The following is a 19,979-nucleotide window of genomic DNA, read 5'->3' on the forward strand; positions in this document are numbered from 1 at the left end:
GTGTCATCCGTGGCAACATAAGTCGTAAGCCTTGAAGCAACAACCCCCGATAAGGCCTCCAACACACTAGGCTGGAAAAGGAGTTGGTCGTGGATGTGCGGTGTGCATCCCCTGCTGCTGCCACTAGTGCAGGGCTGGGCTCACCCGGCTGTATGCTCCCCTGGCCCTCCTCGTAGGCAGGGTACTGCTGATGTACAGCAGCAACAACAACAGTTTTGGAGCCGCTAGTGGGCCCCAGCTACTGCCAAACAGGGGGCCCCTAGCCATGTCGGTGTACAACAACATCAACAACAGTTTTGGATCCACTAGGGTCACCTAGCTACTACCAAACAAGGCCCCCTGTCCATGCCGGTGTACAACAAAAATAGCAACAGTTTTGGAGCCACTGGGCACTCAGCTACCGAACAGGCCCTCCTGGCCATGCAGCTCACCCAACTGGGTGTACAACCGGACCGCTAGTCCTTAGCTTTGTTTGTTTTGTTCATTGTTCCTCGTACATAAAAAATGCATGTCCATGTTGGTTGCACGATTGGGTCCAAGCCCATTACAATTTGGCTTTATGTGGTATTCACAAATGGCTTCCAAATATATTTTCACAAAGGAAGAAGAGCTTGGCAGTGAAGATCCAGAGTATCTTCGCCGCACCTTCACCAAGGCAAGCCACACTACCATTGCTTGCTAACTTGTTGAAGATATAGTTCATATGTGCATTTTAGAGCATATTTGCATTTGTTTCATTAAATTATTATGGTTATATTTTTCTATTGTGCATGCATATGTTTCTGTCCTTCCATGATGAATACCTTGCTTAGACAATTGCATTGATGCATGATCATATCATTCATGTTAATAAAAATGTACCACATAAGTATTTGAGTAATAACATGAATATTAGTACTTTAAGATAGTTGTGCAGCTTTACTCATTTGAGTATGACTTGATTAAGCATATGTTTCACAAAGAACTTATTAACCAAATACTTCATTATCTTGGTCCAGTCATGGTGCCACCGAGTCGAACTTTCCACATGCAACCACATTTGCCTGATCTGGGAAGGCCTTAACTTAGTATATGCACACACTCCTATTAGTGTCACAATAGTTGGAAGAATTAGAAGGGTGTGCAACACTGGCCCGATAACCGGGTCTAATTCCGAGCTCCTAGGAACGACATGGTTCACACATTATAAATAAAATGATCCCAAGTGGAATATTTGGGACCACCTTGGTGGTAAAGCCTTTGGTAGGCCCTAAGGCCTAGAATTTGTTCTCCATGATATCACTTCTTGGGGGTATGTCAGTGACATGATAATGGTATTGTGTGATAGACGAATTCATTGGATAAGTCCATGGCGTGGGAAAGTGTAGAACTCCTGCAGAGTGTAAAACTATATTTGAACAGCCTGGTCCACGGTATTGGGCACATGTCATCCCAGGTTCATCTTGATGGCCAGTGTTGAAGGGCTCCAGGCTTTTGGACTGAGCTTGTCGACAAGAGCCTGTGCGGGGACCAGTGAAGACGAATGAATAGTAGACAAGTGGGGGTGATCTGCCGAGAAGTTGGGGTGGCTGCATGATCTATCGACGATGAGGGGTAGAATGTTGCATCTTTGGGATGTGTCAATTAATTGACAAAATGGGGAAAGTGTCGAGATGGTGACGAGACAACAGAATAGGTTGAATCTGAATCCAAACATGGAGCATTTTTTGCTGTTCAGAAAATCCAAACATTTTTCACTAATACGCAAGACTTGAGTATCATTTCAATGATGGATAGAAAGTGAAGGTCATATGGGAACATCTCACAATCATTGTACCCGTGAACGACATAACCTAGAGCATGAGAGTAGAGACCTGTGTTGCCCAACCCTGCGCAAGGATGGCACTAAGTGATTAACAATAACCCGTGGGCACCTGCGAGAGCCCAAGCCTTCGCTTCTTCCTAGATCGCCAACATGAGTTGCAGGGCGAGGGGGCGCGCATTGTCGAACAAACACATGTTCTGGAAGCACCACATGGACCATGCCATGAGAATCACCAATGACGCTAGGCACTTTTAATGGCCGACAAGCGATGTGGAAGTAATGGAAGCCCGGTAGAGTAGAAAGTCCACATCTCCGATCAGTGCAGGAACGGTCATGCTAAACCTGTCGAAAGAAGGGACACCCAATAAGGAGGTGATGCGTGGTCTCCCGCTCCTGGCCGCGAAGGGCGCATGAGTCGGCGTGAGGCAACCCATGATGAGTCGATCTTATCGAAGTCCAGCACCAGTCAAGGTTCGTCGGCCACACAAAGAACTTGATCCAGAGTGACACCTTATGTTTTCCAGATCTGGTGCCCGTGCGGTGCCAAGGTGGAACCGAAGAACAGCGCCCCGTAGCAGGAGTTGACCGAATAGTTACCATCTTGCGTCATCGTTCGGACAGACGGTCCTGGGTGTGAGATAGCGTCATGCTACAACGTCAAAAAATCCAAACATCGAACTCGGTGGACTAGTTTTGCGCTTTTTAACCCCAAACATAATTTCCATATAACTGATTGTTTCACTTTTTTTTTACAAAAATCACTAAATAAATTTGATAAAACCGGTCTGTCTAAAAATCAACTCATTTTTCTACAAATCCTCATTAGCTTCCAAACAACCACTAACATGACCCATTTATGCCACGATCTGTATCTGTCATGCCATCCCACGACAAGATCTTGTCCATGCGGCCCACTTCTGCGACGCACCTCCCCACAAGCGAAGCACGTGTGAGGTTCCTTATTGCGCAACAGGCAAAACTAAGCACACATGTGACATGTGCTGTGCTCAACACACAAGACGAACATGACTGAACAGCAACAATGCCATTTTCAAACCGCTCGGGAATTTGCATCGTCAGCAAAAAGGCCTCTTGCCACCGCCGGACGCCGTCGTGTTCCCCCGCCGTGACACCGGCGGGATGCTGAAATGCCAGAGCCGGCCGGCCCTTCCCACCCGGAACATGTCGCAGAGGAACTCCTCGGCGTACTTCTTCTCCACCTTGCGGTCCACGTCGTGCAGGAACACGTCAGTGTCCCCCTCGCCGCGCCTCGCCCGCGCCATTGCCGCCGCCGTCCAAATCGCCGCCATCCTGCCAGGCGCCGACGCGAAGTACCCCTTGGGCGCGTCCAGCATGAGCATGTCCCACTCGTTCTCGTACACCTCCGGCGGCAGGTTGTGCAGCGCCAGCGGGCACGCCGCGTTGTCGCGGACCTGCACGGGGGCGTCGGCGGCCTCGGCCCCGGCGCCCGGGACGCAGGAGGAGAAGTTCTTGTAGGAGTCGAAGAGGAGGTCGGCGTGCTCCATCCGCGTGCGGTAGGTGACCAGATGGGCGCGCAGGAACGGCGACTTAGCGCGCACGATGCGGTACCACTCCGGGTCCTCCTCCAGGAAGACCGTGACGCCGCCGGGGTTGAGCGCGTGCCAAAGCCGCGAGTCGTGGCCGAGGCCGAACACCAGCAGCCGGATCGGCGCGCGGCGGCGCAGCACGTCGAGAGAGAGGGAGATCTCGGCGCGCGACTGCTGCGGGACGGTGCGCGTGCTGGCGTAGTACACGGCGGCGTCGGCGAGCGCGGCGAGGCCTGAAGGCTCGTACCCGACGCCCGAGGGGGCTAGGACGCCGGGCAGGCACGGGAGCAACGGCAGCAGCGGCAGCGGCGAGGTGAGGAGGGTGGCGACCAGCAGCGACGTGGCGACGAGCAATGCCGCTGCAGCGGCAGTGGCGAGGCGGCCGGGGGGCTTCATTGCGTGGCTCGCCGGCGCGCAGTGCGTGTGTGCTGTGTGAGGTGGGGATTGGACAATACTCCATATTTAGCGCGAGCAGCGGAGCACGACGTGGCATCCCCTTCGCTGCACGATACCGCACCTTGCTTTCTTTTTCCGTCCCAATGTCGTAGTACTACCCCGCCGACGAGGCAACGACTTTATCGCAATTTTCTTTCTTTTAGCATTAGGGAATCTCTACCTACATTGATGCATATGGCCAAGTGGCCCATCAGTGGGTTTATTTGGTACTCCCTCCGTTCCGAATTACTTTACACATATATGGATGTATCTAGATGTATTTTAGTTCTAGATACATCTATTTCTTCAACGAGTAATTTGGAACGAAGTATGTAGGATTATTCTTGTGTTCTTTTTTAGATGGAATTCGTTGCTTGTTTATTCGGAGTCTCAAAATATAATAATCCAAATGATAAGTACCTCATGTCAGGTACCTGGGCTGGACGCCCGAACGTCCTTGTAGTCGTCTGATCAGCAGCACAAATCTCTGCGCGCATCATCTTACAAGGTCAACAGCGAAAACTTTTGAGCTGAATTGCTTTCACCGTTCACTGCTGGATCCAGAGGAGAGATGAATGGCGGCAGCGGCAACGGCGAAGAGGAGCCGCGGCAAAGGAGGAGTGCGCGCGGTGGGGAGGAGCACATGCGGTGGGGAGGAGCCGTGGCAGGGAGTGGAATGGTGGCGGGGTGGCGGGGAGGAGCTGCGGCGGCTCGCCGGGGAACGCGGCAAGGAGAATCCCTCGACGCTCGACGTATGCAAGGGGCGGGTGGAGGTGGCGCGGTGGAGCATGGCGCCACCAGTCTCCATAGCGCCGGTGGTGGTGGTGGACGCTGGTGCGGGCCTGCTGCCGTGCCGACCCTTGCCGCGGCGTAAGGATGTTGAGCGACGATGGTGGTAGCCGTCGACGCGGGCCTGCTGCCCTTGGCGACCCTCGTCGCCTTCCTCTGCTCGGAGCTAACCATGGTTGTTTCCTAGCGCGCCTCCGCCCAATTCCTGACCCCGCAACCGCTTCATGGGGAACGAAGCATGAAAAACCAAAAAATTCCTACGAAACACCCAAGATCCAATCTAGGAGATGTATAGCAACGACGGGGGACTGTGTCTACATACCTTTGTAGACCGAAAGCGTTAGCGTTGTAACGTGGTTGATGTATTCGTACTCGTCGCGATCCAATCCAATCTAGTGCCGAACGGACGACACCTCCGAGTTTAGCACACATACGGCTCGGCGGCGTCCTCTCCTTCTTGATCCAGCAAGCGAGGAAGAGGAGGTAGATGAGATCTGAACCAACACGACGGCGTGGTGGTGGTGGTAGTGGAATTCCGGCAGGTCTTCGCCAAGCACTGACGGAACCTGGAAGAGGAGTAACGGGAGGGAGACGGGGCAAGCGTAGAAGGGTTGGATGCCCCCTACGCCTCGCCATCATATATAGGGTTGAGGGAGGGGCGTGGCTACCCTAACCCCCTTCCCAAGGCAGGGGGCAGCGGCCAGGGGGGGGGGAGTGCCCTCCAAGCCAAGTGGAGGCCCTCCCCCTTAGAGTTTCCCCTCCCCAAGCGCATGGACCTTGTAGGGGCTGGTGCCCCTGGCCTATTAAGGCTAGGGTGCCCCTATATCCCATGTTACTATATGGGACGTGGTGGAATCCTCCGAGGACTTATGGACCCCTCCGGAACCCTCTGGAACCTTCCGGTGGCTTCCCGACACAACACTGAAAAAACCGATCTTTTTCCTGGAACGCCGACAACAACTTTTTTATATAAATATTTATCTCCGGACCATTTAGGAACTCCTCATGATGTCCCCGGATCCCATCTGGGGCTCCGAACAATCTTCCGACTTTCCACTATTAATATCTCAATACTACCCTAGCACTACCAAACGTTAAGTGTTCGACCCTACGAGTTCGAGAATCATGCAGGCATGATTGAGACTCCTCTTCGATCAATAACCAATAGCGGGACCTGGATGCCCATATTGATTCCTACATATTCAACAAAGATCTTTATCGGTTGAACCACGATGTCAAGGATCCAGTCAATCCCGTATGCAATTCCCTTTGTCCGGCGATAAGTTACTTGCTCGAGATTTGATCCTTGGTATCTCCATACCTAGTTTAATCTCGTCACCGACAAGTCTCTTTACTCGTTCCGTAATACAAGATCACGTGACTAAACTCATTAGTCACATGAAGCTTCTTATGATGTTGTATTACCGAGAGGGCCTAGAGTTATCTCTCCGTCACATGAAGTGACAAATCCTAGTCTCGATCCATGCAACCCAATAGACACCTTCGGAGATACTTGTAGAGCACCTTTATGATCACCTAGTTATGAAGTGACGTTTTATAGCGCACAAGGCATTCCTCCAGTATCCGGGAGTAGCATGATCTCATGGTCGAAGGAACAAATACTTGACATGAAGAAAGTTGTAGCAAATAACTAAACGATCTGATTAAGCTTACGATTGGGTCTGTCCATCACATCATTCTCCTAATGACGTGATACCATTATCAAATGACAACTCATGTCTATGATTGGGAAACCTTAACCATCTTTTATCAACGAGCTAGTCTAGTACAGGCTTACTAGGGACACGGTGTAGTTTATGTATTCACACATGTATTTAAGTTTTCGGTCAATACAATTCTAGCATGAATAATAAACATTTATCATGACTGGAAAATATGATAATAACCATTTTATTATTGCCTCTAGGGCATATTTCCAATAGTCTCCCACTTGCACCGGTGTCAATAATCTACTTCACATCGCCATGTGATTACACCAATGAGTTATGGGTTTGATCATGTTTTGCTTGTGAGAGAGGTTTTAATCAACGGGTCTGCTACATTTAGATTTGTGTGTACTTTGCAAGTCTCTATGTCATACAGATGTTGCTACCACGCTCCACTTGGAGCTATTCGAAAAGGCTGCTCCACTATACGTGTCCGTTTTCAACTCATAGTTATTCGGATCGGTGTCAAAGCTTGCATTGACGTAACCCTTTACGACGAACTCTTTATCACCTCCATAAACGAGAAACATTTCCTTAGTACTCTTTAGGTAGTTAAGGATAATTTTGACCCCTGTCCAATGATCTACTCCTGGATCACTCTAGTACCCCCTTGCCAGACGCATGGCAAGGTGCTGAAAAGATCTGGTACACAACATGGCACACACCATAGAGCCTATGGCTAAGGCATAGGGGACGACCTTCATCCTTTCTTCTTCTTCTGCCTTGGTCAAGCTTTGAGTCTTACTCAACCTCACACCTTACAACTCAGGCAAGAACTCCTTCTCTGACAGATCCATTTTGAACTCCTTCAAAATATTGTCTAGGTATGCTCTTTGTGAAAGTCTTATCACGTGTCTTGATCTATCTCTATAGATCTTGAAGCCCAATATGTAAGCAACTTTACCCAGGTCTTCCTTTGAAAAACTACTTACAAATAACCCTTTACACTTTCTAGAAATTCTACATCATTTCCAATGAACAATATGTCATCCACATATACTTATCAGAAAAGCTATAGAACTCCCACTCACTTTCTTGTAAATACAAGCTTCTCCGTAAGTTTGTATAAAACCAAAAACTTTGATCACCTCATCAAAGCGTATATTCCAACTCCGAGATGCTTGCACCAGTCGATAGATGGATCCCTGGAGCTTGCCTACCTTTTAGCATCCATAGGATCCACAAAACCTTTGGCTGCATCATATACAACTCTTCCTCAAGGAAACCGGTTTTCACATCCATCTGCCAGATTTCCTAATCATAAAATGCGACAATTTCTAACATAATTCTAAGAGACTTAAGCATCACTATGGGTGAGAAAGCCTTATCGTAGTCAACTCCTTGAATTTGTCAAAAACCTTTTGGGACAAGTCAAGCTTTATAGACAGCGACATTACCATCAATATATGTCTTCTTATTAAAGATCCATTTATTCTTAATGGCCTTGTCGATCATTGGGCAAGTCCACCAAAGTCCATACTTTGTTCTCATACATGCATCCTATCTCGGATTTCATAGCCTCAAGCCATTTGTCGGAATCCGGGCTCATCATTGCTTCTTCATAGTTTGTAGGTTCGTCGTTATCTAATAACATGACTTCGGGGACGGTATTACCGTACCACTCTGGTGTGGAACGTGTCATGGTTGACCTATGAAGTTCAGTAGTAACTTGATCCAAAGTTTCATGATTATCATCATTATATTCCTCTCTTGCTAGTGTAGCATCATTGGAACTACTTTCTGTGATGTGCTACTTTCCAATTCAGGAGAAGGTACAATTGGCTCATCAAGTTCTACTTTCCTCCCACTCATTTCTTTCGAGAGAAACTCCTTCTCTACAAAGGACCCATTCTTGGCAACAAAGATCTTGCCGTTGGATCACTGATAGAAGGTATAGCCAATGGTCTCTTTAGGGTATCCTATGAAGATGCACTTTTGAAAGGACATGCGGTGCCCCCATGTTTGGTTTTGGTAATTGATGACAATCTCTATGGAGTAATGGTTGCCTTGAGTTATATTCGTAGGTTTTGTTCATAGTCTTTTCTTGAAGTCCATTTGTTGGTTTCAAGGAGTTTATGTGTTGGCCAAGGTGCTTTTCAAGGAATTATCCAAAGATTGGTCATGTCGGAGTTGAGCTTATTGCAAGCATGTCTTTAAGAAGATTGTGTGATCATTCATGTTAACCTTCAAGACATCATCCAAATGAAGAGAGTTGGAAAGATTCAAATTTGATCAAGACTAAGTACAAAGAGTGATTAAAGTTGATCAACACACAAAGCGTAGAAGATGTACTGAGTGGGATCATGTGATCCCACGGTTTGGTAAGTTTTGTCCATTACGCTTTGTGTACTAACCCACGGTCTACGTGAGAGTTCTATGTGGGGTTAGGTATGTTTCCATGGGTTTGCGTCAATAGGAAGATACCATACAACCCATGGAGGGTGACATCAAGTGGTGATCGTCATCAAGATTGCCGTGTGCAAGTTCAAGTGGAGCATCACGAAGATATCATCCTTGAAGCTTGCCATTCTAGAAGGGAAGGGCCTATGATTGGACAACTCACTCTTGATGTAGGGCGCATTCTGGTCAATACGTAATTTGGACACATCCCCCACTTTGATATGTTGCAAGCACATCTTAATGTTTGTCTTTTGGAGCACAAATTAAGATCATGATGATCCCGATCACAAATATATGGTTGTAAGAATCAAGTCCTCATACCCATGGCTCTTTTATTATAATTGTGTTCTATTGCAACTTGATTGCTATCTGGTCTAAAAACTGGAATTTAATTCTGTCACAAAGCTTGGTAGAAACCCTTGTCACAAGTGCACACCCTCTCTTGGGTTTGATAACTCAAAGTCACTCCTTGCGGAAAGAGGTTGGGAATCTTTCTGCTATCCATTACCGGATAACCGAAGGAACTAATTGTTGGGAAACGTAGTATGCAATTTCAAAAAAATTCCTACGCTCACGCAAGATCTATCTAGGAGATGCATAGCAACGAGAGGGAGAGAGTGTGTCCACATACCCTCATAGACCAAAAGCGGAAGCGTTTGACAGCGTGGTTGATGTAGTCGAACTTCTTCTTGTTCTGACCGATCAAGCACCGAACATACGACACCTCCGAGTTCTGCACATGTTCAGATCGATGACGTCCCTCAAACTCTTGATCCAGCAAAGTGTCGAGCGAGAGTTCCGTCAGCACAACGGCGTGGTGACGGTGATGGTGAAGTGATTCGCACAGGGCTTCGCCTAAGCACTGCGTGAATATGACCGGAGGCGTAAACTATGGAGGGGGGCGCCGCACATGGCTAGGAATTAATGTTGTATGTTCTAGTGGTGCCCTCCCCTCATATATATAGGTTGGATGGGAGGATAGGCAGCCAAGGGGGCGCCCCAAGTAGGAGGAATCTTACTTGGGCGCCTCCCAATTCGGCCTCCCCCCTTCCATATTCATCCGGAGGGGGAAGGAGGGAGGAGAGAAGGAAGGGGGAGCCCGAATCCCTCCCCTTCCTTTCTCTCTTCCCCTCTTTCCTTCCTCCTTATTTTGGCCTACATGGGGCGACCTGCCCCCTAGGGGCTGGTTTGTCCCCTTCTTGGCCCATTAGGCCCATGTAGTTGCCGGGGGAATGCCCAGAACCCCTTCTATGACCCGATATGTACCCAGTACCCCCGGAACACTTCCGGTGTCCGAATATTATCATCCTATATATGAATCTTTACCTCTCGACCATTTCGAGACTCCTCGTCATGTTCTTGATCTTATCCGAGACTCCAAACAATATTCGGTCACCAAATCACATAACTCACATAATACAAAATCGTCATTGAATGTTAAGCGTGCGGACCCTACGGGTTCGAGAACTATGTAGACATGACCGAGACACCTCTCTGGTCAATAACCAACAGCGGAACCTAGATGTTCATATTAGTTCCTACATATTCTACGAAGATCTATATCGGGCGTATCGTAATGACAACATACGTTATTCCCTTTGTCATCGGTATGTCACTTGCCCGAGATTCGCTCCTAGGTATCTTCATACCTAGTTCAATCTCGTTACCGGCAAGTCACTTTACTCATTCTGTAATACATCATCCCGCAACTAACTCATTAGTCACATTGCTTGCAATGCTTCTTATGATGTGTATTACCAAGAGGGCCCAGAGATACCTCTCCGATACTCGGAGTGACAAATCCCAATCTCAATCTATGCCAACCCAACAAACACCTTCGGAGATACCTGTAGAGCATATTTATAATGACCCATTTACGTTGTGACGTTTGATATCACACGAGGTATTCCTCTGATATCCGGGAGTTGCATAATCTCATAGTCAAAGGAATATGTATATGCCATGAAGGAAGCAATAGCAATAAAACTTAATGATCATTATGCTAAGCTAACGGATGGGTCTTGTCCATCACATCATTCTCCTAATGATGTGATCTCGTTCATCAAATGACAACACATGTCTATGGTTAGGAAACTTAACCATCTTTGATTAACGAGCTAGTCTAGTAGAGGCTTACTAGGGACACTGTGTTTTATCTATGTATCCATACATGTATCAATTTTCCGGTTAATACAATTCTAGCATGAATAATAAACATTTATCATGATATAAGGAAATATAAATAACAACTTTATTATTGCCTCTAAGGCATATTTCCTTCAGTCTCCCACTTGCACTAGAGTCAATAATCTAGTTCACATCGTCATGTGATTTAATACCAATAGTTCACATCTTTATGTGATTAGTTCACATCGCCATGTGACTAACACCCAAAGGGTTTACTAGAGTCAATAATCTAGTTCACATCGCTATGTGATTAACACCCAAAGAGTACTAAGGTGTGATCATGCTTTGCTTGTGAGAGAAGTTTAGTCAACGAGACTGTCACATTGAGAGCCGTATGTATTTTGCAAAATTTCTATGTCTACAATGCTCTGCATGGAGCTACTCTAGCTAATTGCTCCCACTATAAATATGTATCCAGATTGAGACTCAAAGTCATCCGGATCGGTGTAAAAGCTTGCATCGACGTAACTCTTTACGACGAACTCTTTATTACCTCCATAACCGAGAAATATTTCCTTAGTCCTCTTAGGTAACTAAGGATAACTTTGACCGCTGTCCAGTGATCCACTCCTAGATCACTATCGTACCCCCGTGCCAAACTCATGGCAAGGTACACAATGGGTTTGGTACACATCATAGCATACTTTATAGAACCTATGGCTGAGGCATAGGGAATGACTTTCATTCTCTTTCTATTTTCTGTCGTGGTCGGGTTTTGAGTCTTACTCAACTTTACACCTTGCAATACAAGAAAGAACTCCTTCTTCGACTGTTCCATTTTGAACTACTTCAAAATCTTGTCAAGGTATGTACTCATTGAAAGATCTTATCAAACATCTTGATCTATCTCTATAGATCTTAATGCCCAATATGTAAGTAGCTTCACCGAGGTCTTTCTTTGAAAAACTCCTTTCAAACACTCCTTTATGCTTTCCAGAAAATTCTACATCATTTCCGGTCAACAATATGTCATTCACATATACTTATCAGAATGGATGTAGTGCTCCCACTCACTTTCTTGTAAACACAGGCTTCACCGCAAGTCTGTATAAAACTATATGCTTTGATAAACTCATCAAAGTGTATATTCCAACTCCGAGATGCTTGCACCAGTCCATAGATGGATCGCTGGAGCTTGCACATTTTGTTAGCACGTTTAGGATTGAAAAAACCTTCTGGTTGCGTCATATACAACTCTTCTTTAATAAATCCATTAAGGAATGTAGTTTTGACATCCATTTGCCAAATTTCATAAAATGTGGCAATTGCCAACATGATTTGGACAGCCTTAAGCATCGATACAAGTTAGAAAATCTCATCGTAGTCAACACCTTGAACTTGTCAAAAACCTTTTTCGACAAGTCGAGCTTTGTAGATAGTAACACTACTATTAGCGTCCTTCTTCCTCTTGAAGATCCATTTATTCTCAATGGCTTGCCAATCATCGGGCAAGTCCACCGAAGTCCACACTTTGTTCTTATATATGGATCCTATCTCAGATTTCATGGCCTCAAGCCATTTATCGGAATCTAGGCTCATCATCACTTCCTTATAGTTCGTAGGTTCGTCATGGTCTAGTAACATGACTTCCAGGACAGGATTACCGTACCACTCTAGTGGGGAACGTGCTCTGGTTGACCTACGAGGTTTGGTAGTGACTTGATCTGAAGTTTCATAATCATTATCATTAGCTTCCTCTCTAGTTGGTGTAGGCATCACGGGATCGGTTTTCTGTGATGAGCTACTTTCCAATTTGATAGAAGGTACAATTACCTCATCAAGTTCTACTTTACTCCCACTCACTTCTTTCGAGAGAAACTCCTTCTCTAGAAAGGATGCATTCTTAGCAACAAAGATCTTGCCTTCAGATCTATGATAGAAGGTGTGCCCGATAGTTTCTTTTGAGTATCCTATGAAGACGCACTTCTCCGATTTGGGTTTGAGCTTATCAGGCTGAAGCTTTTTCACATAAGCATCGCAACCCCAAACTTTAAGAAACGACAGCTTAGGTTTCTTGCCAAACCATAGTTCATACGGTGTCGTCTCAACGGATTTAGATGGTGCCCTATTTAACGTGAATGCAGCTGTCTCTAATGCATAACCCCAAAATGATAGTGGTAAATCGGCAAGAGACATCATATTTCGCACCATATCTAATAAAGTACGGTTACGACGTTCGGACACACCATTACGCTGTGGTGTTCCAGGTGGCGTGAGTTGTGAAACTATTCCACAGTGTTTTAAATGAACGCCAAATGCGTAACTCAAATATTCGCCTCGCGATCAGATCATAGAAACTTTATTTTCTTGTTACGGTGATTCTCCACTTCACTCTCAAATTCTTTGAACTTTTGAAATGTGTTAGACTTGTGTTTCATTAAGTATATATACCCATATCTGCTCACATCATCTGTGAAGGTCAAAAATAACGATACCCGCCGCGAGCCTCAACACTCATCGGACCGCATACACCGGCATGTATTATTTCCAATAAGTCAGTGGCTCGCTCCATTGTTTCGAAGAACGGAGTTTTAGTCATCTTGCCCATGAGGCATGGTTCGCAAGCATCAAATGATTCATAATCAGGTGATTCCAAAAGTCCATCCTCATGGAGTTTCTTCATGAGCTTTACACCAATTTGACCTAAACGGCAGTGCCACAAATATGTTGCACTATCATTATCAACTTTGCATATTTTGGCATAAATATTATGAATATGTGTATCACCATGATAGAGATTCAACAAACCATTCACATTGGGTTTATGACCATAGAAGGTTTTACTCATATAAACAGAACAATAATTATTCTCTGACTTAAATGAATAACCGTATTGCAATAAACATGATCTAATCATATTAATGCTCAACACAAACACCAAATAACATTTATTAAGGTTCAATTCTAATCCCGAAGGTAGAGGGAGTGTGCAATGGTGATCGTATCAACCTTGGAATTACTTCCAACACACATCGTCACCTCGTCCTTAACTAGTCTCTGTTTATTTTGCAACTCCTGTTTCGAGTTACTACTCTTAGCAACTGAACCAGTATCAAATACCGATGGGTTGCTATAAACACTAGTAAACTACACATCAATAACATGTATATCAAATATACCTTTGTTCACTTTGCCATCATTCTTATCCGCCAAGTATCTAGGGAAGTTCCACTTCCAGTGAACATTTCCTTTGCAGTAGAAGCACTCAGTTTCAGGCTTGGGTCTAGCTTTGGGTTTCTTCATGGGAGTGGCAACTTTCTTGCCATTATTTTGTAAGTTTCCTTTTCTTTCCCTTGCCCTTTTTCTTGAAACTAGTGGTCTTGTTAACCATCCACACTTGATGCTATTTCTTGATTTCTACCTTCGATGATTTCAACATCGTGAAGATTTTGGGAATCGTTTTCATCATCCCTTGCATATTATAGATCATCACGAAGTTCTAGTAACTTGGTGATAGTGACTAGAGAACTCTGTCAATCACTATCTTATCTGGAAGATTGACTCCCACTTGATTCAAGCGATTGCAGTACCCAGACATTCTAAGCACATGCTCACTAGTTGAGCTATTCTCCTCCATCTTGTAGGCAAAGTACTTGTTAGAGGTCTCATACCTCTTAACACGGGCATGAGTCTGAAATATCATTTTTAGCTTCTTGGAACATCTCATATGCTCCATGGCATTCAAAACATTTTTGAAGTCCTGGTTCTAAGCCGTAAAGCATGGTGCACTAAACTATCAAGTAGTCATCATACTGAGCTTGTAAAATGTTCATAACATCTGCATCTACTCCTACAACAGGTTCGTCACCTAGTGGTGTATCAAGGACATACTTCTTCTGTGTAGCAGTGAGGATAATCCTCAGATCACGAACCTAATCCGCATCATTGCTACTATCATCTTTTAACTTAGTTTTCTCTAGGAACATATCAATAATAAAACAGGGGAGCTATACGCGAGCTATTGATCTACAACATAGATATGCAAATACTATCAGGACTAAGTTCATGATAAATTAAGTTTAATTAATCATATTACTTAAGAACTCCCACTTAGATAGACATCCCTTGAGTCATCTAAATGATTACATGATCCATATCAACTAAACCATGTCCGATCATCACGTGAGATGGAGTAGTCTTCAATGGTGAACATCTCTATGTTGATCATATCTACTATATTATTCACGTTCGACCTTTCGGTCTCCAGTGTTCTGAGGCCATGTCTGTACATGCTAGGCTCGTCAAGTTTAACCCGAGTATTCCACGTGTGCAAAACTGTCTTGCACCCGTTGTATGTGAACATAGAGCTTATCACACTCGATCATCACGTGGTGTCTCAGCACGATGAACTATTGCAATGGTGCATACTGAGGGCGAACACTTATACCTTGAAATTTTAGTAAGGGATAATCTTATAATGCTACTATCGTACTAAGCAAAATAAGATGTATAAAAGATAAACATCACATGCAATCAAAATATGTGATATGATATGGCCATCATCATCGTGTGCCTTTGATCTCCTTCTCCAAAGCACCGTCATGATCTCCATCATCATCGGCTTGACACCTTAATCTCCATTGTAGCATCATGGTCGTCTCGCCAACTATTGCTTCTACAACTATCGCTAACACATAGTGATAAAGTAAAGAAATTACATGGCGTTTGCATTTCATACAATAAAGCGAAAACCATAAGGCTCCTGCCAGTTGCCGATAACTTCTACAAACATGATCATCTCATACAATAACGTATATCACATCTTGTCTTGACCATATCACATCACAACATGACCTGCAAAAACAAGTTAGATGTCCTCTAGTTTGTTGTTGCAAGTTTTACGTGGCCGCTACGGGCTTCTAGCAAGAACCGTTCTTACCTACGCATAAAAACAACAAGGTGATTTATCAAGTTTGTTGTTTTAACCTTCAACAAGGACCAGCCGCAGTCAAATTTGATTCGAATAAAGTTGGAGAAACAGTCAAATTTACCAACTAGTTCCATGTCTGTCGGTGGAAACGGTCTCATGAACGTGGTCATGTAAGGTTGGTTCGGGCCGCTTCATCCAACAATACCACGGAATCAAAATAAGACATTGGTGGTAAGCAGTATGACGATCACCGCCCACAACTCTTTGTGTTCTACTCGTGCATATCATCTACACATAGACCTGGCTCGGATGCCACTATTCGGAAACGTGGCATGCAATTTCAAAAAAATTCCTATGCTCACGCAAGATCTATCTAGGAGATGTATAACAATGATTGGTCATGTCAAAGTTGGGCTTATTGCAAGCATGTCTTGAAGAAGAAGATTGTGTGATCATTCATGTTTACCTTCAAGACATCATCCAAATGAAGAGAGTTGGAAAGATTCAAGCTTGATCAAGACTAAGTACAGAGAGTGATTCAAGTTGATCAGCACACAAAGCATAGAAGATGTATCCCACGGTATGGTAAGTTTTGTCCATTACGCTTTGTGTCCTAACCCATGGTCTACGTGAGAGTTCTATGTGGGGTTAGGTATGTTTACATGGGTTTGCGTCAATAGGAAGATGCCATACAACCCATGGAGGGTGACATCAAGTGGTGATTGTCATCAAGATTGCCATGTGCAAGTTCAAGTGGAGCATCATGAAGAGATCATCCTTGAAGCTTCCCATTCTAGAAGGGAAGGGCCTATGGTTGGACAACTCACTCTTGATGTAGGGCGCATTCTGGTCAAGACATAATTTGGACACACCCCCCACTTTGATATGTTGCAAGCACATCTTAACGTTTGTCTTTTGGAGCACAAATTAAGATGATGATGATCCCGATCACAAATATATGGTTGTAAGAATCAAGTCCTCATACCCCTGGCTCTTTTTATTATAATTGTGTTCTATTGCAACTTGATTGCTATCTGGTCTAAAAACTAGAATTTAATTATCTCACAAAGCTTGGTAGAAACCCTTGTCACAAGTGCACTCCCTCTCTTGGATTCAATAACTCAAAGTCACTCCTTGTGGAAAGAGGTTGGGAATCTTTCTGCTATCCATTATCGGATAACCAAAGGAACTAATTATTGGGAAACGTAGCATGCAATTTCAAAAAAATTCCTACGCTCACGCAAGATCTATATAGGAGATGCATAGCAACGAGAGGGGGAGAGTGTGTCCACGTACCCTCGTAGACCGAAAGCGAAAGCATTTGACAATGCGGTTTATGTAGTCAAACTTCTTCTTGTTTTGACCGATCAAGCACCGAACGCACGACACCAGCGAGTTCTGCACATGTTCAGCTCAATGACGTCCCTCGAACTCTTGATCCAGCAAATTGTTGAGGGAGAGTTCCGTCAGCACGACGGCGTGGTGATGGTGATGGTGAAGTGATCCGCGCAAGGTTTCGCCTAAGCACTACGTGAATATGACCGGAGGCGTAAACTGTGGAGGGGGGCACCGCACACGGCTAGGAACCAATGTTGCATGTTCTAGCGGTGCCCTCCCCTCATATATATAGGTTGGAGGGGAGGAGAGGCAGCCAAAGGGGCGCCCCAAGTAGGAGGATTCCTACTTGGGCGCCTCCCAATTCGGCCTCCCCCTTCCATATTCATCCGGAGGGGGAAGGAAGGAGGAGGGAGGGGAGAAGGAAGGGGGAGGCCGAATCCCTCCCCTTCCTTTCTCTCTTCCCCTCTTTCCACTACAAAAAAGACATATCCGTGACACTTTGGGCCGAACGATTTTTTTCCTGTCATGCTTATAACACTTTTATGACGATAATTGTGACAAAACCCGGTATCATCATAGATATGGTGGGCTCCTACTTCTCTGACAAAAAATCATGACAGAAAATGGGCTTTTCGTCCTGGGCGGGCCGGAGATGCAGCTGCATGACATTCTTTGGGCCGTCCATGACGGAAAAAACCGTGGTAGAAGCGAGGGCGAGGAAAATATCGGGGGAGTTCCCCGTTACGGTGGGTGGTCCGTGGTCGAGCGATGCGCGTTTCTCTCGTACGTACGCGCATGTGTGCGTGGCATTGCGCTCTAACTGAACCTAAGCGAGGCATTGGGCTCTAACTGAACCCGAGCGATCGATCCCTTGCTGTTAACTGAACCCAAGTGATTCCTTCGCTACTGATGCTAACTGAAGCCGATCAATGCTGCCTTTGGATGAATAGTGAGTGTTGTTGGGGGGGGGGGGTTGGACAAACAGTTCCCGATGGGGGGTTCGATGAACAGGACCCCGTGGTAGTAGAGGCCGTTGCTTCTGGATGAATAGGACCCCGATCGAACCGGTTGGGGGTGGATAAATAGGACCCCGTGGAGGGCTGGATGAAGAGGACCCCATGGAGGGCTGGTTGAACAGTAGCCGGTGGAGGGCTGGATGAACAGTAGCCTGTGGAGGGGTGATTGAATAGGACCCCGTGGAGAGGGCTGGTTGAACAGTAGCCGGTGGAGGAGCGATGGAGGCTGGATGAACAAGAGCCGGTGGATGAATAGTCGCAGGTGGAGGCTGGAGGAGGTCGACGGTGGATGAACAGTAGCCCGTGGAGGCTGGAGGAGGTCGACGGTGGAGATGAACAGTATCCCGTGGAGTCCCGTTTTGCGGTACGCCACACCCACCGATGAACAGGACCCCTATTTCGACCATAGCGCTCCAACACAAGTCCGTTTCCTTCGTTTTGCAGTACGCCACACCCCTCCCGGTCAACAGGACCCCGTTTCGACCGTAGGAGGTCCAAGAGAAGTCCGTTTCCTCCATTTTGCGGTATGCCAGACCCCTCCCGATGAACAGGATCCTGTTTCGACCGTGGCCGGTCGAACACAAGGCCATTTCCTCCGTTCTGCGGTACGCTAGGCCTCGTTTCGATCGGCTGTTCTATCTAAGCTGGTTGGATCCCTATGAACACCACGTATTTCATTGCCTACCGATGAACACAACACATTCCGTTGCCTCCCCATGAACACGACGACGACACAGTTTCTCCGTTCCGACCCAGCCATGTACACGAGCCCTGGCCGTGCGTATGCGCGAGTAGGCATTCGAGACCCCGCTCGTATGTACGTACATGGCCGTATTTACTTTCTTGCACCCTGGCCACTGTATGTACATGTACATGCTACGTGCGTGCCTCTACTATGACACGTGCGCTCCTCTACTACGACATGTGCCCTTCCTTACACGACCACGGTTCATCCATGCAACCTACAGACAGACCGATCGACCAGTATGTACGTACACGTTCATGACCAGAAAGACAACGCTACGTACGCTTCGACCATGTGGGTCCCGACTATCAGGAACTTCCTTGTGTGTGAAGATGTAGCTCGTGGGTCCCAGCAGTCAGGGGGCGAATCATTTCTTTTGCCCATAATATGGACGCACTTCCTTGCGTGCGAAGATGTAGCTGGTAGGTCCCAGTAGTCAGGGAGGAAACGTATTTTCGTGAAATACGATGGCCCGTCCGATGAGTCCCTGCTGTCAGGTGGAGGAATCATTATCTTCCGCATAATAAGGACGCACGGTCATGGACCCAGCTATCAGCGTCTCCACGTACAATAGTCTTCTGATGGAAGTCGTTCCTTGACCACGTTGACCACGCCGCGCCGAGAGCACCAGGGCGGTGGACAACGGCAAGGCCTAGGAAGGGGGCGACACGGAGCTAGGGAAGACGCGGCAGTGGATGCCCACACGGAGAGGAGTATGAGGGTTCACTGGTTCGGCTGCTATTTGAGGCTGCTGTCGCCGCAGGGCTTGGCCAGTGGTGAGAGTAGTAGGGGACGGTGAGGCCTCCACGGCAGCACAACCTGCCATGGGAGGCAAGAGCACGCGGTGGTTTGGACAGTTGGAGCAAGAAAATCAGAGATTGAAGAAGCAGGACGACCGTTGGATGTTAACAATCTGATGGTCACTGGTGATAGAATCGTTTGTTGACTAAGTTGACAAAGCCCTCCATCTGCGTCAACTTAGTAGGCCCACAAGTCAGCCTCCCACTATGGTGGGCCCCAGCTAGCAGGGGAGTATTCATTTTTTTGTGCTTAATAAGGAGGCACTTCCTTGCGTGTGAAGATATAGCTGGTGGGTCTGA

The 19,979-nt window shown here is 46.2% G+C and overlaps 1 protein-coding gene across 1 annotated transcript; it reads right to left on the minus strand.

Annotated features, from left to right (window-relative positions):
- Positions 1-2,570: 2,570 nt before the first annotated feature.
- LOC125533762 (probable methyltransferase At1g27930) lies at positions 2,571-3,920 on the minus strand. The gene has a single exon (XM_048697120.1). It carries the CDS (start codon positions 3,766-3,768, stop codon positions 2,881-2,883), a length of 888 nt encoding a protein of 295 aa, XP_048553077.1. The 5' UTR covers positions 3,769-3,920; the 3' UTR covers positions 2,571-2,880.
- Positions 3,921-19,979: the final 16,059 nt, after the last annotated feature.

Source organism: Triticum urartu, chromosome 2, assembly GCF_003073215.2.
Source record: "Triticum urartu cultivar G1812 chromosome 2, Tu2.1, whole genome shotgun sequence".
Lineage (NCBI taxonomy): Eukaryota > Viridiplantae > Streptophyta > Magnoliopsida > Poales > Poaceae > Triticum > Triticum urartu.